The sequence below is a fragment of the Felis catus genome, chromosome D1, assembly GCF_018350175.1.
Source record: "Felis catus isolate Fca126 chromosome D1, F.catus_Fca126_mat1.0, whole genome shotgun sequence".
Lineage (NCBI taxonomy): Eukaryota > Metazoa > Chordata > Mammalia > Carnivora > Felidae > Felis > Felis catus.
In genome coordinates this window covers 115,256,440-115,282,970 of record NC_058377.1, presented here as the reverse complement: position 1 = coordinate 115,282,970, position 26,531 = coordinate 115,256,440, and the positions used below count along the sequence as shown (strand labels likewise).

Here is a 26,531-nt window from a genome sequence, read left to right as displayed (position 1 = left end):
TCAACTTTTTTAGTAGATACACACATAGTCATACTATCTACTTCTCCTTGTGTGAGTTCTGGTATATTGTGTCTTTCAAGGAATTGATCCATGTTATCTAAAATGGCAAATTTGTGAGCATAGAGTTGTTCATAATATTCCTTTATTATCCTTTTAATGTCCATAGGATCTGTAGTGATGGCCCTTTTTTATTTCTGATATTAATAATTTGTACATTATCTCTCTTTTTCTTCCTGGTTAGTCTTACTAGAGGCTTATGAGTTTTATTGACCTTTTCTAAGAAATAGCTTTTCATGGGGCGCCTGGGTGGCGCAGTCGGTTAAGTGTCTGACTTCAGCCATCATGGGGCGCCTGGGTGGCGCAGTCGGTTAAGCGTCTGACTTCAGCCAGGTCACGATCTCGCGGTCTGTGAGTTCGAGCCCCGCGTCAGGCTCTGGGCTGATGGCTCAGAGCCTGGAGCCTGCCTCCAATTCTGTGTCTCCCTCTCTCTGCCCCTCCCCCATTCATGCTCTGTCTCTCTCTGTCCCAAAAATAAATAAACATTGAAAAAAAAAAAAAAGAAATAGCTTCTCATTCTTTGATTGTTTTCCTACTAACTTCCTGCTTTCAGTTTCATTGATTTCTGCTCTAATTTTTACTATTTCTTTTTTTTTTCTGCTTACCTTGCATCTAATTTGCTTTTCTTTTTCTATTTTCTCAGGGTAGCAGCTTATATTATTGATTTTGGAACATTTTTCTTTTCTAATATATGCATGCAATGCTATAAATTTTCCTCTAAGCATGGATTTAGATGAATCTTGCAAATTTTAATAAGTTTTTTTTTTCATTTTCATTTAGGCAGCAATATTTTAAACACTCTCTTAAGACTTCTTGTTTGACCACTGTGTTATTGGGCAGTGTGTTGTTTAATTTCCAAATATTTGGAGATTTTATGGATAACTTTGTCTTATTGATTGCTATTTTAATTCCATTAAGGTATGTTTTATGGCCCAGAATGTGGTCTGTCTAGATGAATGTTTCACATGAGCTTGAGGAGAATGTGTGTTCTGTTGTTGTTGGTGGAAGCAGTCAATAGATGTCTACTATATCCAGTTGATTGATGGTGTTGAGTTCAACTATGGGTCTGTCCATTTCTGAGAGAGGGGTGTTGAAGTTTCCAAATGTAAAACTGGATTCATCTATTTCTCCTGAAATTCATTAGTTTCTTCCTCAGGTATCTGACACTCTTGTTAGGTGCCTACCCATCAAGGATTGTTATGTTTACTTGGAGAATTAACCCTTTTATCATTATGTATGTCCCTCTTTATCTCTGATGATTTTTCTTGTCCTAAAATCTGCTTTGTCTTAAGTTAATAAAACTACTCCAGTTTTCTCTCAGTTTTATTGAGATATAATTGACACACTTATAAACTGTATGTTAAAGGTGTACAGCATGATCATGTGATTTACATATATTGTGAAATGATCACCACATAAGTTTAGTTAAGATCCATCATCTCACATACATACAAAATAAGGGGGAAAAAAAGGAAAGAAAGAAAAGGGAAAAGAAAAGAAAAAAGAAAAGAAACCTTTTTCTTTGTGATGAGATCTCTTAGGGATTTATTCTCACCATTTTTTATATATGACATCCAGAAGTGTTCATGGTCACCATGTTGTACATTATACCCCTAGTGCTTGTTTATCTCATAACTGGAAATTTGGACCTTTGGCCACCTTCACCCACCCAGTTTCCTTTTGATTAGTGTTAGCCTGGTGTGCCTTTCTCTTTCCCTTTACTTTTAACCTATCTGTGTCTTTATATTTAATGTGGGCTTTTTGTGGACAACACAGGGTTGGGTCATGTTTTTTATCTACTCTGATAGTCTCTCTTTTAATAGGCATTTAGGTCATTTACATTTAAACTGATTATTGATATAGTTGAATTCGTATTTACCATATTTCTGACTGTCTGCTATTTTGATGCCTTTGTCTCTCTTTCTTGTTCTTTTTTCCTTCCACTCTCTTTCTGGCTTCTCAGGTTTTGAGTACTTTTATATTATTCTGATTTTTCTCTTCCTTTAGCATATCAATTATACTCTTTTAAAATGCTTTTGTGGTGGCCCTAGATTTTGCAATTTACCTTTACAGTTTATCTAAATCTGCTCTCATATATTTTCACAATACCACTTCACCAGTAGTGCAAGTATCTTACAACAAGGTATCCCTAATTCCGACCCACTCCCATCCCCTATAACGTTGCCATCACACATTTCCCTTACTCGAGAGCTATTTTCATCCAATATATTGCTATTGTTATCTTGAATAAACTGATAGATCAGTTAAGTATAAGAAAAATAAAATATTTTATTTTACCTTCATTTGTCCCTTCACCAATAGTCTTCATTTCTTTACGTAGAGCTGAATTGTGACCCATGTCCTTTTTCTTCTCTCTAAAGAACTTCTATTAACATTTCTTTCAAGGCTGGCCTTCTGGTGACAAATTTCCACAATTTTTGTTTATATGAGAAAGTCTTTATTTCTCCCTCACTTTTGAAATATAATGTCACTGGATACAGAATTCTAGGTAGGTGGATTTTTTTTTCTTTAAACAATTTAAATATTTCATTCCACTCTCCTCTTGCTTGCATGATTTCTAAGAGAGATCTGATGTAATTCATATCTTTGTTCTTCTTTTGGTAAGGTGAGTGTTTTCTTGCCCTCTGCCTTCTTTCAAAATTCTTCTTTGAGTGAGACAGGAAGGCTAGAGAGGGCTGGGGCTGGATATCTTCCTTCCCTCAGTAGGTGAGGATGTATTAAAATCTGTATTGGATTTTGCACATGGGAGACCATGTGAACACCCTGGAAGAAGACCACCACCTACAACCACCTACAAGTCTGAGAGAAATGCCTTAGAAGAAACCAGCCCTGCTGACTCCTTGGTCTTGATCTCGTAGCCACTAGACCTTCTGAAGGCTAAGAGACAGGACACCGCCAGAACCCCCAGCATCCAAGGGTATAAAAGGAACAGACTCACTGCAATGAGAACCCTCATCAGACAAAAGGGGAGTGAGAACCATCCAGGCTGCCTGGCCAGCTCCTATTGGGTGGGTACAGAGAGGACTCCCCTGTTACACTAATTGACTTTGGAATGTCAAGACAACCTCACACTACTGGGATAAGTTCCGCTTGGCCATGGTTTATAATTATTTTTATACATTGATGGTTCTATTTGCGAGGAGTTTGTTGGAGATTTTTTTTGTGTCTATATTTATCAGGGATATTGGTCTTTTAGTTTTCTTGCAATGTGTTTGCCTGGTTTGGTATCAGAGTAGTATGGCCTCACAGGATGGATTGGGAGGTATTCTTTTCTTTTCCTTATTTTATTTATTGGGGGGGGAGGGATATTCTTTTCATTTACATGTTTTGTTAGGGTTTGTGAAGGAGTGTTAGTAATGCTTTAAATATTTGACAGAATCGTTAGTGATGCCATCTGGGCCTGGCCTTCTCTTCGTGGGAATTTTTCTATATTATTAATTCAATCTCTTTACTTCTTATAGATCTATTCAGATTGTTTCTTTTGAGTCAGTGTGTTTGTGACTTTCTAAGAATCTGTCCATTTCATCCAAGTTATCTAATTTGTTGGCACAAGAGGAGGGGGTCAGCTATAGGTTCATTTTTTCCTCATCTTACCCATTCCTCCAGAAATGGTTCTTTCTGTGAGGTCAAGATATGAAGGGGAATGCTGAGAACAGGGAAGGAGGAAGCATTCTGCTGAGGGCACCAGTGCTCTAGAGCGAGGCTTTTCAAAGGCAGGAGAACTAAGGGGACAGGAGGCCCCGAAGAAGGAGTGGGCAGTGTGGGCAACTCCTGAGAGACCTCGTTCGCAGCTGCCGTGAGGACAAAATGTGGGAGTGAGGAAGAAATGATCAAAGGTTTCCTGGGTGGCAAAATCCCTGTGCGAGAGACCTTTGAGGAATTTCACAATGCAGTCTTAATTACTTGTTCAAGAGTTCAAAACTTGTGCCCTTGGGAGTGGCCCTGCTCAGCAGCTGAAGCTGGGGTGACACAGTCCAGTATCACTGCTGGCCACGCTGCCACCTGTATCTCCTTTTCTCACCTGCTTCTCCCTTTCTCTCTTGGCCTTCTCCACCCCCCATCTGCACCCGTACACCTGCTCCCAATGTCCCCTCCTCATCCCCATACTTCCGTGGCTCAGTTCGTGGCAAGGCTCCCTGATACCGGCTCCCATCATCAAAGCTTTTTCCAGGGCTGTTAGCAGCAGCAGCTGAGAGTTTATGGGGTACAGAGTGCACTCACGGAGGGTCCATCTTAGGGTATGGGGATGACCTTGACATCCCCAAATCAGCGGCCTCAGGGCCCTTCCCGTGCTGGTTATGGCAGATGCACACCCTCCCTCTGTCTGACATGCCCCCTCAGTTCCTCTGACAAAAGGAAAAGAGCATGCCTTTCAAGGAAGAGTTCACGGTCAGAACTGGAGTGGATTTAGAAATCGGGATGCTCTTGGTGACACAGAAAACTGTGAGGGGCCTTCCACAGAGGTGGTGATAGCCAGTGCCTAGAATGGGCTAGGCACCTGCCTTACAGCTTTCTCCTCTCTGCCCTCAGCACTGACGTGCCTTTACCATGCCATTCTACAGATGAGGAAACGGAAGCACAGAGAGGTTACGTAGTGTCCAAGGTCACCCAGCTATGGGATGGTGGAAGCAGGATTTGATCCTGACAGTCTGGCTAGGAGATTGTGCTCTTGATGGTGACACTTTCTGTCTGAAGTAATAATGAAAAGGAGAGAGTGCAGTTGTAGAGAACTTGCTTTTGAGAAATTATACTGTGGAGAGGGAAAGTGAATGTGCGTTTAGGGGAAACACAGCATGGGCCGATGTGGGACATCTCTCTCTGCCTGGAGGAACGTGTATGCAGTGCCTCAGGGTTGGAGTGGGGCTCAGTGAGGCGTCCACGAGGGGCACACTGGGGTCTTTGCCGGTGAGGCTGCAACCCAGGGCCCTGCAATGCCCACCGAGCTGTGCGGGGCCCGCAGTCTGTCCACAGGCCGGGACACACCCACACCTGCTGCTGTTTTGCCTGTGCAGAATCCCAGCACACTGCAGAAGCTAAGTCAGGAGCCCGCAGGTCAAGGGAGCTGGGACCCCATACAGAACTCATGACAGTCACACACACACACACACACACACACACACACACACACACCAACCTCTCCCAGAGCTGAGGCCGAACTCTGCTAAGGGCTTGTTCCCAGGACCCTGACCCCCAGGAGACCCAGTCCACTCCTCTGCTTTGCTGGCTGTTACCCACACCATGGTCCGGAGTGAGGGTCTTGTCCCTGCTTTGGGCTGGACCCGGTTGAGGCTGCTTCAACACAGAAGGCCTGGACACTGGCCCCACCTCTCTGGCTCTGTGGGAACAGTGAGATGTATTCATGTTCACAAACATCCTTTAAAAGCACAAAGTGCCACCCTCGTGTGCTGGCGGCAGCCCCTCCAGCCTCTCTGCTGCCAACCTCGCCCTGTCCAGGCAGCTGCCTGGTGTGGAGGGCAGTCAAAGGGGGAATTCAGGGAGTAGAAGAGAGGGAGGGGGTTACCTGGGGTAGATGTGAGTGTGGCTAAACAGATCCATACCTCTGAAAGCCTGAGCCCTCCTCATGGAGACGTGGGATCTATTTGTCTTAAATAGACCAAAAAAAAAAAAGTTAGGGCTAAATGGGCGCCTCTGTGGGTCCCCTCCTGGTGGAGGGGGCAGGGCAATAGAGGCTCCCAGGACTCTGGGCTCTCTCCCCAGGGAGCAGCTCTCAAGGCTCCTGTGGAAGCAGGACTGAACACAGGGATGGCTTATGGCAAATAAACATTAAAAAAAATTTTTTTTAAAGCGTGGCTTGGTTGGTCACGTGTCTGACTTCGACTCAGGTCGTGATCTTGTGGTTCTTGAGTTCAAGCCCTGCGTCAGGCTCTGTGCTGACAGCTCAGAGCCTGAAGCCTGTTTCAGATTCTGTCTCTCTCTCTACCCCCCTCCACTTGCCCTCTGCCTCTCTCTCTCTCTCTCTCTCTCTCTCTCTCTCTCTCTCTCTCTCCCCACCCCCCGCCAGAAATAAATAAACATTAAAAATTTTTTTTAATTAAAAACAATGGGTGGAAGGCAGTGAATATTCCAGAACACCTGTTCTTGCAGACAGTTTCACAGAAATGCTCAGAGAGATACTGTGTTCATTTTCTATGACTGCTCTAACAAGATACTACAAAGTTGGTGGCTTAAAACAACACACATTTATTCTCTCACAGCTCCAGAGTTCAGAAGTCCAAAATCAGTGTCACTGGGCTGAGTTCCCCGTGTTGGTTCAGCCACACTCCCTGTGGAGGCTCTAGAGGGTGTGTCCTCACCTCGAATTTCCAGCCTCCAGTGCTCTGTTCCTGGCGCTCCTAGGCTCATGGCGTCTTCCTCCAATTTCCAAGCCAGCAGTCCAGCATCTCGGTTCACAGTCACGTTGCCTTCTCCTGGGCCAAATCTCCCTCCGCCTCTATCGTGTGACACCTGAGATGACATTTACAGCCCACCTGGGTAGCCCAGGACGATCTTCCCATCTCTAGCCCCCGAGTTCAATCTGCAAAGCTGCTTTCGGCACGTGAGGGGACCTTCACAGATTCCGGGGGTTACGGCCTGATATCTTTGGGGCCTATTATTCAGCTGACCACAGATACATTCACTCAAACACAGTATAAAGTGGCCACATAGACAGACCCAGACACACACACACACACACACACACACTCCTCACCTCCAAACCTCTTCCCATCAGCCTGCTCAAGCCAGGCTTGGGAAGCCACACAACTCTTCCCTTTCCCCCATGACAGCTTCCTTTCCGATAACATTGTGCAAGTCCCTCCCTCGTTCCCAGTGTCCCTTCCATCTAAGAAGCCCTTCCTCACTCCTGCCTTCAGAATTTAACCTACCTTGAGCCCTCCAAGCTGAAGGCCTAGTTCTGAGCCAGCCCCTTTCTTCACACCATCCACCCTACTCTGCAGGTACCTGCTCACAGCCGTGCCTCACTGCCACGCCCTATGGGTTCTCAGAGAACACCAACTGAAACAAGGATTAGAGGAAAATCAAAGGTCAGCACGCAGAACTCTTAAAGGGGGAGTGCGTCCAGTGCCTGAGTCTGGGAGCTTGGTGACTGGTGGACTGACATCTGGGCGCTGGCTGAGCTAGGCCACTCGGGTCTGGGGCATGGGTGGGGCTGGACAGCTCCCCTAGAACACGGCTCTAATCAACCTAGGGAGAGATAAATAACCTCTCTGATCCCCACACCTGCCCCTCAGTGCCAGTCCTAAGGGCCGGACTCCATGGAGCAGCCAGAGGACTTCCAGTCCGGGTGAGTGCTGGCTTTCAGGGTGGTCACACGGGAAGCGGCTGGCCCCAGCCTGTGGGGGCCTCACCTCATTCTGCCCACTCCCTGGGGCTTCACACAGCTGGTCCACAGCTTTCCCCCAGTATCTCCCAGGCTCAGGATTCTAGGGACTCTATTCGCACAGAAGGCACCCTTGGTGTCTGTTCCCCACCAGGGACTCAGACTCAGCCCCTGCCTGGTGCAAGGCGCCCAGCCTGGGCCACCAAAGGGTGCAGTGAGATGGGTGTGATGGGGAACTCAGGCACGCAGAGTGGGCGGTGTGGGCGGTGAGTGTGGCTCTCCGCCCAGGCTCCCAAGGAAGGGAAGGGACAGAAGGGAGGAAAGGGCAGAGCACGGGCCCTTGTAGGCACCCTCATCTGAGGCTTTTGAGCCGGCCTGGCCAGGTGTGTGGAAGAACACAGGAAGGAGGGTGCAGGGCGGGAAGGCGGTCCCCCAGCGCTTGGGTCGGCGGTGGCCAGCGCCTGCCCCCAGTGACCTCTATCACAACCAGGGGCAGCGCCGTCAGAGGCAAAGCCTTGGGGCAGAGCACCGCCCGCCCCCACACTGCCCCCCCCCCCCCGCCCCCCGACCGAGGTCCTGGGAGGGAAGAACTTCTCTCCCGGCTGGGGGCCACCAAACGTGGGCCTGGAGTCAGCTGGGGAGATGGGGGCTCATCTGAGCCTTTGCCCGTCGTGGGTGCCCCGACGCCCGGGCCGAGGCTGTGGGGGGCGGCGGGGCAAGGCCGGGGTCACCGGCGCCGCAGATGTGCTGACCCCGCCCGACCGCGCCCAGCGCGGAGTTCCGTGCCGCCACAGCCCGAGAGCTGCTCCAGCGCGCGCTGGAGAGCCTGAGCCAGGAGCACCTGAAGCGCTTCCGCCACAAGCTGCGGGACGCGCAGCAGGATGGCCGCAGCATCCCGTGGGGGCGGCTGCAGGGCGCGGACGCGTTGAACCTCGTGGAGGAGCTGATCCAATTCTACGGGCCGGAGCCTGCGCTGGACGTGACCCGAAAGACTCTGAAGAGGGCTGACATCCGCGACGTGGCGGAGCGGCTCAAGGAGGACCGGCTGAAGCGTGAGCGCGGGGCGGAGGGTCGCCAGGGTCCCCGCGCCTCCGTTCGCTCCCGCCGGAGGCAGAGTCTGGGCCTCGGCCGCCATCCTTCCCGCTTCCCCAGAAAAGTCCCGGCGCGCCCCCCTCCCCCGCGCCCGAGAGCACGCCACCCACACATCCAGGGGCCGCAGGGCTCGGATCCGGGCGCTCTTGAGGGGTAGCCCCAACTCCCTACTGCGCCCCCCCCCCCAGCCCCCTGCACATTCGGCAGGGCCTCACCACAGCTCTCCCTTCCAGGGCTCGGCCCCAGCTCCTCCTCGCTGCTCTCCGTGTCCGGTAGGTCTCTGTCTGCGGGAAGCACAAGACCCAAGCTGTCGGCGGGCGGGGGCGGGGGTGGGGGGTGACCCCCAGGTTTGCAGCACGAGGGTGTTTTACACCGCTCAGAGATTCCCGACAGCCGGTCCCGGGGGAGAGTTGTGTGGCAAGGCTGGCTGGGGTGGGGGGGGGCGGTTGGGGGGGCTGAGACCTGAGCCCAGGGGGTTGGGGCGGCGGGCGGGCTGACACGCCCCCCCCCCCCCCCCCGCGCCAGAGTACAAGAAGAAGTACAGAGAGCACGTCCTGCAGCAGCATGCCAAGGTGAAGGAGAGGAACGCGCGCTCCGTGAAGATCAACAAGCGCTTCACCAAACTGCTCATCGCGCGCGAAGGCGCCGCGTCGGTGGACGGGGCGCTGGGGCCCGCGGACGAGCGGGAGACGCAGCGCGCGCGGCGCTCCGACACGCACACCTTCAACCGCCTGTTCGGCCGCGACGGAGAGGGCCAGCGGCCTCTGACGGTGCTGCTGCAGGGCCCGGCGGGCATCGGCAAGACCATGGCGGCCAAGAAAATCCTGTACGACTGGGCGGCGGGCAAGCTGTACCACGGCCAGGTGGACTTCGCCTTCTTCCTGCCCTGCCGCGAGCTGCTGGAGCGCCCGGGCACGTGCAGCCTGGCCGGCCTGATCCTCGACCAGTGCCCGGGTCGCAGCGCCCCCGTGCGGCTCCTGCTCGCCCGCGCCGAGCGCCTGCTCTTCATCCTGGACGGCGCGGACGAGCTGCCCCCGCCCGCGCCCGCCGACGCGGCGCCCTGCACCGACCCCTTCGAGGAGGCGGAGGGCGCGCGCGTGCTGAGCGGGCTGATGGGCAAGACGCTGCTGCCCGGGGCCCGCCTGCTGGTGACCGCCCGCGCCACGGCCCCCGGGAGGCTGCAGAGCCGCCTGTGCTCGCCGCAGTGCGCCGAGGTGTGCGGCTTCTCCGACAAAGACAAGAAGAAGTACTTCCACAAGTTCTTCCGGGAGGAGTGGCTGGCGGAGCAGGCCTACCGCTCGGTGAAGGAGAACGAGACGCTGTTCGCGCTGTGCTTCGTGCCCTTCGTGTGCTGGATCGTGTGCACGGTTCTGCGCCAGCAGCTCGACCTCGGCCAGGACCTGTCGCGCACCTCCAAGACCACCACGTCCGTGTACCTGTTCTTCGTCGCCAGCTTCCTGAGCTCGGCGCCCGCCGCCGACGGGCCCCAGGTGCAGGGCGAGCTGCGGAAGCTGTGCCGCCTGGCCCGCGAAGGCCTCCTCGGGCACAGGGCGCAGTTCGCGGAGAAGGACCTGGAAAGACTGCAACTTCGCGGCTCTAAAATCCAGAGGCTGTTTCTCAGCAAGAAAGAGCTGCCGGGCGTGCTGGAGACCGAGGTCACCTACCAGTTCATGGACCAGAGCTTCCAGGAATTCTTCGCCGCGCTGTCCTACCTGCTGGATGACAAGGGAGACCGGGCACCGGCTGACAGCGTCGGGGCGCTTCTGCGGGGCAACGCCGAGCTGCGCGGCCACCTCGCGCTCACCACGCGCTTCCTCTTCGGGCTGCTGAACACAGAGCGGATGCGCGACGTCGAGCGCCACTTCGGCTGCGTGGTTTCAGAGCGCGTGAAGCAGGACGTCCTGCGGTGGGTGCAGGACCAGGGCCACCAGAGGGCGGCACCGGAGGGGACCCAAGAGACGGAAGCGCCGGAGGGCAGGGAGGAGCTGGAAGAGGATGAGGGCGAGCTCAACTACGTGCTGGAGCTGCTGTACTGCCTGTACGAGACTCAGGAGGGCGCCTTTGTGAGCCAGGCCCTGCGTGGCCTCCCTGAGCTGGCGCTGGAGCGGGTGTGCTTAAGCCGCATGGATGTGGTGGTCCTGAGCTACTGCATAAGGTGCTGCCCCGAGGGGCAGGCCCTGCGGCTGGTTAGCTGTGGACTGGCCCCCGCACACGAGAAGAAAAAGAAGAAGAACCTGATGAAACGACTGCATGGCAGCCTGGGCGGAAGCTCGTGAGTCTACAGGGCAAGACTGTCCTGGTTCCCAGGCCCTGGGGGAGGGGGCGGGGCGGGGGCCGGGGGGCGCGTGTGCCAGTGCACCCGAGTCTCCGTCTGAGCAGGGGAAGCCTGTCCCCCAGAGGAGAGCAGGACTTCAGGGCTGGTTACGCCCACCCCCTTGCAAGGCGGCTCCCTATGTCCATCTTCCCCCGCCTGTCCTGCCATGCCAACCCCCAGCCATCCACATCCACACTCCTAGCATGGAATACACCACGCCGGCTGTGCCCTGAGCTTTTGCACCTGCTGTGTCGTGCACCCAGAACACTCTGTTTGCTGCCTATCCTCAATGCTTTCCCAGCCTCCCTCAGCTGGCCTGGGACCCCTTTGGCCCCAGAAGTGCCCCACTGACCACTGTATGCCATGATGTCTACCCTTCGCCAGATCCTGAGCTCCTTCAGGGCTAAGTCTTCTGTGTACTTAACTCCAACTCAGCACTTGACCCAGAGCTCAGCATCTGTTGAAATAATGAATGTCAGGATGCCGACGGGCCGGGGCTGGGGACGCCCACTGCAGGCGCAATCAGACCCACATGGGATGTGGGTGACATGCCCCCCACTGGACTCAGGCAGACTGCTTCAGCGGGGAGCTGCATGGGGCCACAGATGAGTGGTTTCACTCTGGGTTTGGAGCAAAGAGGGTGGAGGGGTCCTGGCTCAGCTTGAGGTGGAGAGCGGAGGCAGCTCTGACACTCAGGGCCACAGGAAAGAGGTGGGGACTGGGAGGGGACGAGTGGGCTTCACCTTGCTGTCTCTCCTGGCAGTTCACAAGCCACCATGAAAAAAACCCAGGCCTCTCCACTGCGTTCGCTCTTTGAGGCCATGACTGACCAACACTGCGGTCTGAGCAGCCTGACGTGAGTGACCAGGCCCCCACGGCCCCCCCTGGAGGGATGCAGAGCAGGGTACTTTGGGCAGGGGCAGAGGGGTAGCCCTGTCTGGACATGGCAGAGGGGACAGGCTGAGAGCCTGTGGCCTCTGGCGTCCTGTGCTGGGGCCAATGGGCTCTGCCCACGTAGCGCGGAGGAGCGAGGAGGCGGTGTGGCCCGGGGCTAGGAAGGAGGGTGTGAAGCAGGGTGCTGCTGAGTGTTCTGGGGGTGGGGAGGTAAAGAAGACCAGAATAAATTTTCCTTCCGAAGGAAGGCTACTAGTTGCTACTGGAAAGTGATGGGCAGTCCCTCTGGGCTCTTACAAGCAGTGGAGGGAGGTGTTGAGGGCACAGGCTCTGAAGTCCAGGCTGCCTGCCTCCGAGCCCTTGGGCGAGTCAGTCTGTCTGAACTCGTTTCCTCCTCTGTGGAATGGAAGGTTCCGCCTCAGAGGGCTGGTATGAGAGTTAACGTAGCGGTGGGTGCACAACACTGAGTATGTGACCTTATCACCAAGTAAGCAGAAGGTAAGAGAAATTGTAGGAGCTAGTGCCGGTGGGGCACAGTGAGATGGGCACAGCCTATGGCCACGGTGACACGGTCACCTCGCTTGGTATGACGTTCCAGCAACCTGGAGATAAACATTGGGAGCCAAGAAGGTGATCAGCGCGTTTGGCCCATCAATGCTGCCACTAAACTGAACGCGTGGTGTTCATCACAGCAGTATTTATAATGGCAACAAAGGTGGAAACAACACCCACTTCCCCATCGTCAGGGACCAGCTGGATGAACAAACCATGGCCACCTTAACCCGATGCTCAGCTACATGCAGTTAAACACGCTGACAGTAAGATCCGCATTGGCTCATCCAACAGCTGGTAGAGAATAGTGCCCTAAGGAAAAGTGGAGTGCAGTCCAGCATGCACAGGCACATGTGGCCAAGGCTCCCCAGGGACACGTGTGGTGGGTAACAAAGGACAGGGGAAACTTCCTGTCGAGCCAGCGCCTCTCCAGACAGAGCCTCAGCCGCCCAAGGAGCGGGCAGTTTGCAGAGGTGGGGACGGTAAAGCGGCCAAGGGGGCTGAAGACAGACACATGTGCTCTTGACCACAGGCTGTGCCGCTGCAAACTGTCTGACTCTGTCTGCCGAGACCTCTCTGAGGCCCTGCGGGCGGCCCCCGCCCTGACTGAGCTGGGCCTCCTGCAAAACGGGCTCAGTGAGGCCGGCCTGCGTGTGCTGAGTGAGGGCCTGGCCTGGCCCCAGTGCCGGGTGCGGAAGCTCAGGTGAGGGCCTGGCCTGGGGGGGGGGGGGGGCTAGGGGGAGGAACACGGTACGGTAGGGGGGCGGTTGGCAGCAGCCTCTGAGGGTGGCCGTCCCCCCCAGGGTGCAGCAGCCCACCCTCCAGGAGGCGCTTCATTACCTCATCGGCGCACTCAGCCAGAGCTCCGCGTTGACCGCCCTGGATCTAAGTGACTGCCAGCTGCCGGAACCCGTGGTAACCTACCTGTGTAGAGTCCTACAGCAGTCAGGATGCCGCCTACAGACCCTCAGGTAGACACAGGGGCGGAAAGGGGGATGGGGACTCGGCCTCTCAACGACTGGGCTGGGTGCCTGGGGACTTCCCCTAGACCCTGAAGAGTAACTCCTCCCGGGGCTCCCCGAGTGCCCACACTCAAACCCAGCCCCTGGAGACCCATGCTCCAAAAAGTCCTAGCCCCAGCCCTCGGCTTCAACCATTTTGCCAGACCAAATGTCCATCTGTCATCCGGGGCCCATGGCAAGTCTGGGCCAATGATCCCAACGCCTTTTTTACTCCCCCAAGGGCTCTGGCCCCCACCGCCTAACCTCTTTCCCCAACCTCTGACACCCCTGACTAACCACCTCCGTCACTGTGTGCCTTTGGCACAGCCCAGGCTGACAGCCCCATCACTGCCCCCACACTGCTCTCCTGTCACTGTCCCCCCAGCCCTGACCTCAGCTTCCCCAACCGACTCCCACTTCTGTCCATACACATGGCCGCAGTCTGACCTCTGTGAAGCTGAGTGCGCAGTCGCTGCAGGAGCTGCGGGAGGTGAAGAAGGCAAAGCCGGGTCTGGTCATCACACACCCACTGCTGGAAAGTCACCCCTAAGCCTCCCACGGGATTCAGCTGTGTCCTCTGAGGCCCTGAATGCCAGGGGGAGGACTGTGGTCAGCCCTGTGGAATAGATGTCCTCATCCCAAGGGCAGGAGGATGTTGCTCTCTGCTCCGGGCCGCCCTTTTGAGCCTGAGGGGCCCTGGGCAGGCAGGTGAGAGGCAAGGACACACATGGTCCCTTACCTGGTCGGGGACGGGTGTCCCAGAACATGCCTCTCCCCCCATACCCTGGGCACAGGTTCTGTCTCTGTTCTCTACACCCAGGGAGCCCTCTTGCCCCACCCCACCCCCCACCAACTGCTCCACCCGCCTACCTCTCCTGGGGCCCCCTAGCCATCAGATACCCCCGGCAACAATAATGCTGACAGCTCCCAGTCATCAAGTCTCTGCCACGTATTGGCCTTGACCTGGTGTGCTCAGTGCAGAGCCACTCCTTCACTGATCCCATCCCCATCTGCACTGTGGGCCTCACAGCCCCACAACTCTGCCCTTGGCCACAAGGGATCAAGCAGAAGCTGACCCCTGACCAAAGGCAGGCAGGTCACCATTCCTCCCCAGGAACTTGGGTCTTGGCATCGGAAGTGAAGCCATCCCCGAGGCTGTGTGGTGCCAGCCCAGTGGTGTCCATTCACTGCCTAGGTCTTCAGAGATGGAGACCAGGGGAGGGGGGAGACCACAGCAGACTGGACTCCAGGTAGGAGCTGTGGTGGAAGGGGCAGCAAGCAGCCTGTCCCCACGTCCATGTGCTGATAATACATTCTCCTTTGGATTCTTTGGTGTTGATTTGTGTTGCATGCGGCCAAGCATCCTAACGGGGGCTCACAATCTTTCCTTTGGTCCCAATCCATCTGTGTGGGGTGGGGTTGTGTTCCCCATTTCCCAGATGAGGAAACTGAGACTCAGGGCTACAGCCTACTACAGGGAGCTCTGAGGTGAGGCCTGTCTTTGATGGACAGGGCGAGCAGCAGACAGGCCCTGAATCTTCAGGTCTTCCCTGCTCAACACTGCAGGGCTTAGCCAGCTCCTGGGACCCCAGTCCAGGTGGGAAAGAAGCATGGGAGTCAGCCCCTTCACTTCTAGGGGAAATTTCCTTCCATAATCATAGTTCAAGTCCAGTCATTCATTCCACAAAACAGACAAAAATCCCTGCCTTCCTGAAACTGGCAGGAAGACAGATAGTAAACAGGTATAGATGGCCACCAACAAATGCTTGGAGGAAAGCAAAGCAGGGCAAAGTGGGAGGAGACCATGGAGTCAAGGGTTTCCCGTTACAAGGGAGGGATCTCTTATGGACAGGACAGGACAGGACAGGACGGAAGTGAGGCATCAAGCCCTGAGGGTACCTCGAAGGGAAGTGTTCCCGGCAAAGGAACAGTACAAAAGCCATGAAGAGGAGTGTCTTGGCCGACTCAGGCTGCTGGAAGACACCACAAACCGGGGGGCCTCCCAAACACAGAAATTCATTTCTCGGGAGGCTGGGATGTCCAAGGCCAAGGTGCCAGTCAACCCAGTGTCTGACAAGGACCCTCCTCCCGTCTGCAGAGCGCTCTCCTCTTGCTGTGTCCCCACATGGTGGAAAGAGCGGGCTAGGTCTCAGGCCTTTGCCCGTAGGGGCTCTAATCCCACTCTTGACAGCTCTTGATCTAATAATCTCCCCAAGGCCCCACTTCCAAAATGGTCGCACTGGGAATTAGATTTCAATGGATGATCTGGGGGCACGCAAACATTCAGTCCATAACAGGGCACATGCTTGGACTGTTGCAGAGGCAGCAAGGAAGCCACAGTGGCAGCAGTGGCCTAGCAGAGGTGTGAGGGGGGCCGGTGGGGAGCAGGTGGTCAGGGATGCTAGCTGGCCTGCCCTCTGGGTGGGGGCGGGCACCATTGCAGGCTTCTGAGCAGAAGGCACTCTCAGGGTGGCTGCGGCTGTGTTAACAAGGGCCATATAGGGCGGAGCATAAGTAGGGCATGTGGACTGTCCATCCAAGAGGAGGGCTTGCTCTCAGAGGTGGCCGGGTGGCAGTGGGGATGATGGAGCTGACAAGCCGTGAAAGTGGTGAACAACAGGATTTGTGGACAGAAGTGGAGAGGGTGGACCACGGGGCCTGAGCACCTGGACAGGTGGAGTCCCCATCGCCGACACTGGGGGAGGCCACAGGAAGAGCAGACTTCCAGGCACACGTTGGCTCTGAGTGTCTCCTGCTGGGCCCAGGGGTGGAGCACAGACATCTGGGTCAGGCGCGGGGCCAGAGAGGCTAGGAGACAGACCCGTGGCCCAGCCGCCTTAGAGCGCCCAGGCGGGGGATGCAGACTGGGGGTACGACGGGCTGGGCAGGGCATGAGGAAGAGCCGGAGCGAAGAGAAGGACTTCTGCAGGAGGAGGACCACCCGCGCCACTCCCCGGAAGGGGAGACCCGGGAGGGAGGAAGCCGCGGCCGCGAGGGGCGATCGCACACCAGAGGCCCCTGCCCCTCTCACAGCCGTCCCTCTACGCGTCCTTGAGGTCAGGGTTCAAACTGTGCGGGCTCGCGCGGCTTCCCCGGGAGGCCCGCCGGCGCGCCGGGGGCACCGGGTCGGCACACCGGCTGCTCCGCCCTGGGGCCCGGGGGCGGGGATCGCGGGGCCTTCCGGCCGAGACGGCTGCGCCCGCGACTTCTCCCTCCGGCCTGGAAGGGGCGGCGCCGAGCGAGCTGGGGCCTGGGGATACGCCGGCTGCGGTGTGGCCCAGAGACCCTCCTCCCCAGCCCGCTCCGCAGAGCTCTGGCCGCCTCCCCGCCCGGCGACGGCGCCCCTCCCCCAGGTCCGGAAGACTGAGGCCTCCGAGCTCCCCACTAACAGGTCCGGGCTTGTGGGGGCGCGGCTTGGAGAGAGCTGGCAGGGTTCGAATTGAAGTCTGAAGGTGGGAATCTGGGGACTCACTGGGTCTCTGGAGATCAGCATCAGGGATTTGAGCCTCTCTCAGGGTTGGAGGTGTTTCCAGGGGTGGCTCAAAAGTAAGGGCTATGGAAAATCAGGGCTGAGTGCGGGTGGCCCACACCCCTCCCACCAGCTGGAGGCATCCGCCAAGTTCCAGCGGGTGCCGGGGGGTTTACAGTCAGAAGAGGGAACAAGGCCGGCCAATTGTGGGGGCCCCTGACTCCCCCTTTTCCAGGCCAATCTGCTGAGCAAGCCTTTCCATGGAGGATGCCAGCGAGGACCCCACCGTATTCAGTGCCCATTCTCTGCCCGGTGACCCCCGGCTCTTCGCCACCGTGACCAACACATACTTGGGCACGCGTGTGTATCATGACACGCTGCATGTGAGCGGCGTGTACAATGGGGCTTGTGGGGACACACACCGGGCCATTCTGCCTAGTCCCCTCAACGTCCAGCTGGAGGCCCCTGCAGAGACCGGAAATCAGCTGACCAAGACCTTTGCCCTGGACACTAATACAGGTAGCCACCACTGTCCCGCTCCCCCACACCCGAGGTGAGTGCGGCCACCGACAGCAGTCCCATCCCAGCACCTCCTAACTCAGGATGCAGGCTCACAGAGAAGACGAGGGCTTCAGCCCTGCAGGCCTCCCGACCTGGCTGGCACTGGTGCCTGGGGCCGTCTGTGCAGCTGTAGCTTCCCAGATGGGGCAGCTGGGGCTCAGAGGGCGGATCCACCTTGCCGAGGGGCTGGTAGCTTGGTAACTGTCCTCGGGGGTCCTAAGTGGGGCGTGTGAGTTGCCCTGACCCCCTCTGGCCCTCCCCAGGCTCCTTTCTGCACACTCTAGAGGGCCCCAGCTTCCGGGCCTCCCAGCGCCTCTACGCCCACCGCACGCTGCCTCACGTCCTGGCTTTCAGTGTGTCCATCACCCGCATGGCCGGGGAGAGCCGACCCATTACGGTGCTGCTGCAGTCGACCTTCTCCCCAGAAAGCCCGGACCTTCACCTGCATCTGGGTCCTGACTTCCAGGGAGCCCGGTGAGGAGGCCGTCGGGGCTGGCCAGGTAGACCGAGGAGGGAGCTGGTCCCTTAGACATGGCCGCACTCTTGCAGGTACCTTTGTGGCCACACACTCACCCCAGAGCAACCTGGGGGGCCGCAGCAGGAGGTACACATGCTATGGACACCAGTGCCCCCAGCTCTGACCCTCGGGGAAAGCGAAGAAGACCGGACCTGGGAGTTCCTGACCGTGGTGGGAGGCAGCCAGGCGGAGGCCCAAGCCTGCCTCACGGAGGCCCTGCAGCTGCAGGCGGGGGCCGCTCTGTACCCTGCCCACGCCCAGGCCTGGGCCCAGCTCTGGGCTGGCTGTGGCCTGGACGTGGTGGGGCCCCTACCTCTGCGCCAGGCCCTGCGTGGTGCCCTCTATTACCTGCTCAGTGCGCTGCCCCAGCCGGGGGCCCCAGGGTACGCCAGCCATGGCCTCAGCCCTGGGGGCCTGTCCAATGGGAGCCGAGAGGAATGCTACTGGGGCCATGTCTTCTGGGACCAGGTATGTACTGTTCTACCTCCCAACACACAGCATGCACAGGTGGGGCAGCACACGGGTGCGGGGGATCCCGTGGCTGCGGGCACAGGTGTGGCTGCTGTCTCTGCCCTACCTGGGATGGGGACTGTGACTGGAGAGGCACAGAGGCCAGGGCAGAAGGGGAGCCTTCCTGGAGGAGGTGGGACGTACAGGACTTTGGTGGAAAAGAGTGACTCGGGCAGAGGGACCAGAAGGTACAAACACCAGAGCTCAGAGGGTGTGTGCCATCTGGCCAGGGCAACAGGGGCTCTCACCACGGCAAGAGGAGCAGCTGCAGGGCCGGGGGGGGGGGGGGATTAGGGTTAGCCATGGAGACTTTAACTTGGGAGTGACACTGACAGAGGTGTAGTCTAGCTGCTGAGTGGAGCATGGGTAGAAGAGGGTGAGGCCTCAGACAGGAGTGGGAGCCAGGAGAGGCTGGGACTTGGCGGACGTTGGGCACGGGAGGGACCCAGGGTGCTAACCCCTCAGCAGCCAATGCTGTGGCCCACTCTGGTGAGGCTTAGAGAAGCTGAGTCACTCACTAGGTCAGGCAGCTAGTGAGCCACAGAGCAGGCTCCCGTCCAGGCTGCCCATGCCCAGATTCTGGCCTGAGCTCTGGGGCAGACCCAGAGGCCTGCTGGGGAGGGGAAGTGCTGCGCCGGGGACCGGGCCCGGGGAGCGTTCGGCCTGGAGACTGGGCCGTGGGATGGGCAGGTGTGGATGGCCCAGGATGGAGCCAGGGTGGGCAGCAGAGGAAGAAGCTGGAAGGAGACAGAGGGGCTGCTGGGGAGGCGGCGTGGAGCAGTGCTGACTCTGGCCAGGGCAGAGTGTGGGCAGACGGGAGAGAGAAGGGAGCGAGAGCTCCTGAACCAGGGGCCCTTGGCTGTGCTCTTAGGATCTCTGGATGTTCCCAAATATCCTGATGTTCCACCCAGAGGCCGCCAGGGCCCTCCTGGAGTACCGCATCCGGACGCTGGGTGGGGCCCTAGACAATGCCCGGAGGCTGGGCTACCAGGTGAGGGGGACCTGGGTGCCCACCCTACAGGGCCCCCTGAAGGGCCTGATGTCCCCGCATCCCTCCTAGGCCTGCACCCCTCACCTCAGGTTCCTCTCTGGGTGGGGCTGGGTTTCCCAGATTCTTACACAGGCTCACGGCACCCCTCAGCCTGTGCCGTAGAGGCAGCAAGGACAGCCTGGCCGGGGCTCACCTAGAGTCCCCTTACTGCCCTGGCCCAGGGTCAGCACAAAGGGAAACTGGGCAAAGCCACCTGGCCTGTGATAGGGGCACACACTGGGCACTCAGAGCCTGCAGGCCCCCATGAGGGCACCCGGACAGTCAGTGCCCCCCTGTTCTCCTTGGCTGAAAGCTGAGTATTGGGAATGGTGGACTACCCCTGTGCCGCCACGCCCATAACAGTCAAGCCTGTTCCATCCCCCCAACTCCTCAGGGAGCCAAGTTTGCCTGGGAGAGTGCGGGCTCTGGTCTGGAGGTGTGTCCGGAGGACATTTATGGGACCGAGGAAATTCATATAAACGGAGCTGTGGTGTTGGCTTTCCAGCTTTACTACCACGCCACCCAGGTGAGGCGTCAGCATGTATGACCAGCCCCCCGACGTGGCCATGACTTCCTGCCTGGAGCCGGGCCTTCACTGCTGGGCACTCAGAAGGGTGGGCACTGACAAGACATGCAGGGACCAGTGAGGACCACAGTCGTGGATGGCGTGGCCTCTGTCCCACCCTCTCCCGCTCTCCCAGGACTTGCAGCTCTTCCAAGAGGCCGGTGGCTGGGACGTTGTCAGGGCTGTGGCTGAGTTTTGGTGTAGCCGTGTGGAGTGGAGCCCTGAGGAGGAGAAGTACCACCTGAAGGGTGAGGGCACGGCGGGGGTGGGGGGGGACGGTCACGGGGAGGGGTTGCTTATGGGGGAGGGGAGGCGTGGATGTCCACGGCAGGGAGAGTGGGTGGCCACAGACCGGTGGGCCAGGGGGATGCTCTTCAGTTCAGCGTGTGATCTCTGGCGGCCGATGGTGCCAACCGCACCCTGGCCACCGGCATCGGGGGCAGATCCCCGAGACCCTGCGCTGAGCACCTCCTTGCACTCATGTGCCCAGGAGTCATGCCCCCCGACGAGTACCATCCGGGGGTCGACAACTCGGCGTACACCAACGTCCTGGTCCAGAACAGGTCAGACCCAAGACCCCTGCCCAAGTTCCACGTGCAGGGAGCCAGCCTGGAGGGCCAAGGCTAGAGCCCCTCCTTCCTACGTCTACCCCCTAGCCTGCGCTTTGCGGCTGCCCTGGCCCAGGACCTGGCTCAGCCTGTCCCTGGTGAATGGCTGGCGGTGGCCGATAAGATCAAGGTGCCCTTCGACCCAAGGCGGAACTTCCACCCTGAGTTTGACGGGTACCAGCCTGGTGAGTGTACTTGGAGCTGCCTTGGGGCCCCTTCCCCACCCCCTCCACAGGACTGGATGCCCCCAACCTGACTGAGCAGCCCCCACCAGCTTGTCTCCCCGTGAGCAGCACCTGTCCCTCCACAGGAGAAGAGGTGAAGCAGGCAGATGTCGTGCTCCTGGGATACCCCATCCCTTTCCACTTGAGTCCTCATACCCGCAGGAAAAACCTAGAGATTTATGAGGCCGTGACATCCCCAAAGGGCCCTGCCATGACCTGGGTAAGGAGACTGCAGGGTGTGGGGGAGGGGCGGTCCTCACTAGCTTCTGTCTTCCCTCCCCACGCAGTGGGCTTCAACCCAGTGTGTTCTCTGACCTCTGGCCCCAGAGCATGTTTGCAGTGGGCTGGATGGAGCTGAAGGAGCCACGGCGGGCGCAGGACCTCCTGGAGAGGAGCTTTGCCAACATCACGGAGCCCTTCAAGGTCAATTCACAAGCTGACCCCACTTGCCTCCCACCCGGGCCCCTTGGCGGTAGGAGTGGGAGCCCAGCCTTGGGACGGGGGAGTCACCGCAGGGTCAGGACCCTTCTGGAACAGGGGCAGCAGCCTCGTGGCGCCCATGTCCTGGGAGTCAGTGCACTAACTGCCTTCCACGGGCAGGTGTGGACAGAGAATGCAGATGGGTCCGGCGCTGTGAACTTCCTGACGGGCATGGGGGGCTTCCTGCAGGCAGCACTGTTCGGATTCACGGGGTTCAGGTGAGTGCGGCTCTGACAGGACATTCGCAAGCCCCCTACCTTCCCGCTCCTCATGAAACTCTTCCCTCCCCCCAGGATCACAGGGGCTGGCATGACCTTCGACCCCATGTGTCTGGCAGAGGTCTCTGGGGTACGCATCTACGGCATCTCTTACCAAGGGAACAAGCTTGACTTCTCCTTCTCCGAGGACTCAGTGACGATCGAGGTTAAAACCCGGGCAGGGCCCTGGGCCCCCCTGCTGGAGGCTGAGCTGTGGCCATCACACACTCGACTCCCCCTGCTCCCAGGTAGGCCGCCACCCCCAGACTCACCCAAGGGTGCAGAGCACGTCACCTCCCCAGGGTAACCCCCCCATTCAAAATGCCCTCCTCCCCCTGCAGGGTACAGAGTCTCCTTTCCCTCCTCAGCTGGACGGATACAGAGGTCACTCTCATAGGAAGCAGAGGCAGCAAGTTGTTCTCTTAAGAGTTTCCTAGGAGAATTTTTGGAAGACGTTAGACACCTGCCCCAGAACCCACAGGACCCCCTGTGGGACACCATTGGGTCCTCCAACCCCCACCAGTTCCCTTGCCCTGGCGCTGTCTTGGCCACTGCACCTGACTGATCAGGGCTTCAGGGATGTCTCGGGTCCTCTCATCTGCCCGCTCCCTCTGTGGGCGCCCCCAGCTGGCTGCACCCTCATCAACACCCTCCTGGTCGGCTGAGTCCCTCCCTCCTGCCCATTCTCCAACCAGCAGTCAGGCTCACAGGCTCCAGGGAAAGTCTGAATTCGTTGGCCCAAAGTTTAAGAAGGTCTGCCTCCAGCCTGAGCCCCTCCCCCAATGGCCTCCTCAGCCACATCTGTGCCTGCCTTTGTGGCTGACACCTGCCGCACCTGTCCCTTCCCCAGGATGCCTCAGGGTGGGTTGGGGGCGTGGCTTCCTCTCTGCCGAGGAGACAGAGACAGGTGCAGGCCTCAGTGTGAGGGATGGCAGGGGTGGGGCATGAGGCAGAATTGCTCAGTCCCCTGCAGAATCCCTCAGGATTCTCATTTGCGGACCAAAAAGGAGGAACCTGGTGTGTCCGACAGATGGGGTCGGGCACGGTGGGGTCGAGGGGCTCTCAGGCTGTCGTGGACCCTCCGCATCCTCAGTCCTTGGCTGCTCCAGCCCCTGGGCCACTTCGGTCAGGTTGGATGGTCTCCATCACAGGCCTTTCCTCAGCCAAGAAGAGAGGGGGATGGGCTGCAGAGCGAGACCTTACATCTTCCCTCTGACCAGCCAGAAGAACTGAGGCCAAGTGTGCATGGCTTCAAGGCCACAGGCCTGGGCCCATCTGTGCTGACGGGCTGCCCATGGCCCGAGGCTCTGTTCAGCCTCTCCCCCTGGGGCCTCAGCCCCCCAGCTGGCACTCCCACGTTGGGTCCTTGGGAATTTCTCAAGAGTGAGATGAGATCTGCCACCACAGTCTTGGTGAGAGCCCGAGGAATTAAAGTTGCGTGCCGAGGAAAGTTTGCCCTCAGAAGCTGGTACGCTCCTTCCTTCTGGAAGCAAGGGCTGCATGATGGATGGGTCGGATCGAGAGGCGCAGGGACCTGCTCACTTAGAGCAAGCAGTTGGGCCAGCCACTTCCCTTCACTCTCACTTCGCTCTGGCAAACCCCTGTGCGCTCTCTGTTCTCGGTGGAGAGTTAGTGCAGGTTCTCCAAGAAGCAGACACCGGGCAGACAAGCTGTGAGGGACAGAGCCGCGTGAGGGAGAGGGGGGGAAGGCAGGTGGCCAGAGGCGTCGGGGATCCCGAGGCTCATCTCTGGGTTACTGCAGGGAGCAGCACATGGGGAGAAGCGTGGCCTCCAAGCTGTAGAGCTGCACGCACGGCAGTGCTGATTCCCCAGGGTACGTGACCTCAGAGAACAGAGCCAGCACCTTGGTGGGGCTCGCTTGGCTGCCCACAGGCTCTCCCTCGACTGCTGGCTGTGTGGCAAAGGCCAGAGTGGATCTGCTGATGTCGGGTGGCTGGGGACTGTCCCAGCAGAGCAGATGCTTATCTTTGCGGCCCTGGAGCCAGATGTGGGCGCAGACATCAGGTGGGGCGGTAGGTGGCCCTGTGTGTATAAGCCATGTATGTATGCAGTCCCCTGTACACATAGTGAGGTGACCCTCTGAGGGGACCGTGGCAGGGCGACAGTACCCATGTGCTGGCATGGCTGGTCAAGGGTCCGTGGCAGCCAACTGCCTAAACTTGGTCAGGGTCCCTCAGCCTCGCCAGGAGACAGTCTGGGGTTAGGGAGGGCTGCTGGTGACCTTCCCCCATGACCAAAGGGGACAGCAGACCATCCCATGCTTAGGGACGTCAACCTGGCCACATGCAAGCTGATGCCAACTCCCAACCTGTGCACCCAGCACAGGTCACTCCCTTCTTGGGCCAAACCTGGTACTCAGGGTCGGCACGCTCTCTCCATCCTGGTCCAATCACTGGCACACTGCCCTTGTCCTTGGCACAACCTGGGACCGGCACCCAGCAGGGGCCAGGCCCCAGGCTGCTCACACCCCTACTGCAGGGGCCGGCTCAGAGCAGCACATGCTCCAGCTTACAGCTGGGCTACTGTTGGCATGCCGCCAGGACACCATCCCTACGGGCACACTGTGGAGACAGCTAGGTAAGTCGTCGGCTGTCACGGGAGAAGAGGGGACTCCGAGGCTCCCAGTACAGCAGCTAGACAGACCCGTACCCCCAACCCAGGCAGATGGGTAGGCAAAGGGGGCTCCCTGGGTGGGGAAGGAACCCTGGGTGGGGTGCTCAAAACCCTGAGCCGCCCGGCAATTAAGGCCCCTGCAATTAGCCTGCCCTGTCATTGGACCGGCCACAGTGAGGCCTAAGGGACTTCATCCCCAGCCACACAGGGTGTGTGCATGTGCTTAGCAACCTCCTCTTGCCAGGCTCCGCTGGTTTCCGGGAAGGGGGGAACACCAAGGATGCCCAGAAAATGTCCTCACTCCCAGTTTCCTCCCTTCACGCAAGTGTGTGTCTGTGTGATAAGTGTGTGCATGGGTGACAAGGACATGCCTGTGTACTTGTGTGTCTTTGTGTCCAGCCCCACTGACCCAGGAGGGAGGAAACCCACCGTGGGGACTAAGCTTTCTCAGAGTGCGAGGAGTGCAAGGGCCACAGGGACAGACAGAGTGACTCCCCCCAACCCACTGACAGAAACATGCAGGGCGAGGACCCAAGATGTCCCCCCAGGGACTCCCACTTAACACACGTGCACACACATGGGTAAGGGCACACGTGTTCTGGAAGGGGGGCCGCTAAACCACAGTGCCCGGCAGGGCAGCAGAGATCAAAAGCCTGAGTTCCCAAACTTCATTCTAAAATACTCTGGGGCCTCCACCCCAGAAGCCACAAGCCACCCAGTGCCTGAGTGAAGGGGACAGTTGGGGCCCAGCAGACAGAACAGGTCACCCTGCCATCGTGCTGGGGTCAGTCCAGGGCGGAGGGTGGCTTGGGTGGTCCCTGGGGTAGCTCCCCTCAGGAAGAAACCCTCTCTCTCCCCTGCAAGAAACCCAGGAGGCACTGTCCAGAGCCAGGCGCTTTAATTGGGAAATCCAGGCTGAGTCTGGTGAGTGGGGCAGGAGGTTCCGGCCTGGGGGCAAGGAGTCAGGGGGGCGGGGACCACTGGGGTTAGAGTGAGGCCACTGGGGTCCAAATGAGGGCTCTTCAGGGTCAGCATTAGGTGCCCAGGCTGGGGTGGGAGGAGTGGGCCTCAGGCCCTGTGGCGGAGTCAGGTTTCCAGGGGGTCAGGGTGGAGCCCCTGGGGCAGCCCCCGGGGGGGTGGTCCTGGCGTCAGGATCGGTGGGTCAGCAGGAGGACAAGGCCCAGCCTGTCAGTCATAGTCCGAGTCGTCGAACTTGGTGCTAAAGAAGGCAGCAGAGTCCTTGGCCAGCCGGGACAGGTGCAGGGCCCCGGTCACCACCAGCGCCAGGAGCAGGAGAGGCGGTACCAACGCCCACATCGTGGCCAGGATGTTGTAGCACTTGGCCTTGGAGCCAAAACGCCGGGCTGCCTCCAGGTCTCCAGCCACCTTCTGGTCTCGGGCCTGTGGACCAGTGAGTGGCAGGGCCGGGTCTCTACACGCGCTGGGGGCCCTGCCTCCTGCCCCTCCCACCGCAGCTGTGGACCCAGAAGCCATCCCAGGCCCGCGTGGGGCTCCAAGGACCCTCTGTGGGTGGGGAGTCCCTGGACGCCGAGAACCCCCCCCCCCCGAGGGAAGCGGGGGGGGGGGGGGGGGGGAGGGTGCTCACAGGAGCCCTCAGCGTGGGGAAAGCACTGATGAAAGAGAAGCCCTTGGGAAGCCCCCACCCATTCATTCTGTGTTCTTTTGCGTGGACTAGACCCTCCCCCCCCCCCCCCCCCCCCCGCAGGACAGACTCTTACTGAGGGACCTCAAAGGAGAAGCCCTCACGAGGTGGAGAGCTTGTCCAGCGCCTCGCTCATGGAGTGGCCCTTTGACAAGCGGCTCCCCCTCCGCCAACCCCCTCCCCCCACGAGCCCCTCAGGCCCTCCGGAGAGCGCCCCCCCCCCAGCCCCACCCCTCCCCGCCAGCCCACCTTGATGGAGTAGGCCAGCGCCAGGAAGCCGAGGCAGCACAGGTTCAGGTAGAGGGTGCTGAACACCGACCAGATCAGGTGGTCTCGAGGTGGGGGTCGCGGCGCCCCCACAGTGAGGGCCGTGTGGGCGGCGCCGTCCTTACGGGGCGTCGGGGCCCGGGGGTCCTCGCGGGGGTACGACGTGTCCATGGGTTCCAGCGCCGTCTCCTCCTCGCTCGGGCTCCCGCTTCGAGGGTGGGCGCCCAGGGCCGCTTATAGCCCCGCCGCCACCCTCCCGCGGCCCGGCCCGGCGCCGCCCGCTAAATATAACGACAAATTACAGCCCGGCGCAGCCGGGAGCGCGGCCCCGCCCCGCCCCCGCCCCCCGCCGTCCCCCACCCCCCCCACACCGCGCGAGTCCCGTCCCCCCGCCCCCGGGAGCCCCTCGGGGCTACGGAAAGGAAGGGGCGAGCGCCGGCTGCAGACCGCCCCCCCCCACCCCGCCCCTCGGAGCT

At 58.7% G+C, this 26,531-nt stretch overlaps 3 protein-coding genes and 1 long non-coding RNA gene across 8 annotated transcripts; 2 read left to right on the top strand and 2 right to left on the bottom strand.

Annotated features, from left to right (window-relative positions):
* Positions 1-6,107: 6,107 nt before the first annotated feature.
* On the bottom strand, positions 6,108-7,932 carry LOC109492267. Its single transcript, XR_002146122.3, has 2 exons — positions 6,963-7,932; positions 6,108-6,543 (listed from the first exon to the last, which is right to left on the bottom strand). It is a non-coding gene; the product is annotated as an uncharacterized LOC109492267 (long non-coding RNA).
* A 239-nt stretch (positions 7,933-8,171) lies between these two features.
* Positions 8,172-14,598, top strand: NLRP6 (NLR family pyrin domain containing 6; the record flags this gene model as incomplete). Its single annotated transcript, XM_023239763.2, has 7 exons — positions 8,172-8,469; positions 8,743-8,781; positions 9,035-10,781; positions 11,587-11,679; positions 12,802-12,972; positions 13,073-13,240; positions 13,712-14,598. Coding segments are annotated over 7 exons (2,625 nt in total), but the record flags the coding sequence as incomplete, so codon positions are not given.
* Positions 14,599-16,055: 1,457 nt separating this feature from the next.
* PGGHG (protein-glucosylgalactosylhydroxylysine glucosidase) lies at positions 16,056-22,952 on the top strand. 5 transcript variants are annotated; one of them, XM_006937695.5, is made up of 14 exons: positions 16,056-16,326; positions 16,975-17,258; positions 17,564-17,774; positions 17,850-18,285; positions 19,199-19,318; positions 19,752-19,883; positions 20,059-20,170; positions 20,413-20,485; positions 20,579-20,715; positions 20,841-20,974; positions 21,082-21,177; positions 21,355-21,452; positions 21,528-21,739; positions 21,833-22,952. In XM_006937695.5, exons 2-14 carry the CDS (start codon positions 17,000-17,002, stop codon positions 21,886-21,888), a joined length of 2,076 nt encoding a protein of 691 aa, XP_006937757.1. In that variant the 5' UTR covers positions 16,056-16,326; positions 16,975-16,999; the 3' UTR covers positions 21,889-22,952. The 5 variants fall into 5 exon arrangements, with proteins under 5 accessions (XP_006937757.1, XP_019668466.1, XP_044895725.1 ...); XM_019812907.3 differs by lacking the exon at positions 16,056-16,326 and adding an exon at positions 16,349-16,722; XM_006937694.5 differs by lacking the exon at positions 16,056-16,326 and adding an exon at positions 16,350-16,661.
* Positions 22,953-25,006: 2,054 nt separating this feature from the next.
* On the bottom strand, positions 25,007-26,365 carry IFITM5 (interferon induced transmembrane protein 5). Its single transcript, XM_003993817.5, has 2 exons — positions 26,038-26,365; positions 25,007-25,526 (listed from the first exon to the last, which is right to left on the bottom strand). The coding sequence occupies exons 1-2, from the start codon at positions 26,224-26,226 to the stop codon at positions 25,314-25,316; spliced, it is 402 nt and encodes a 133-aa protein (XP_003993866.1). The 5' UTR covers positions 26,227-26,365; the 3' UTR covers positions 25,007-25,313.
* Positions 26,366-26,531: the final 166 nt, after the last annotated feature.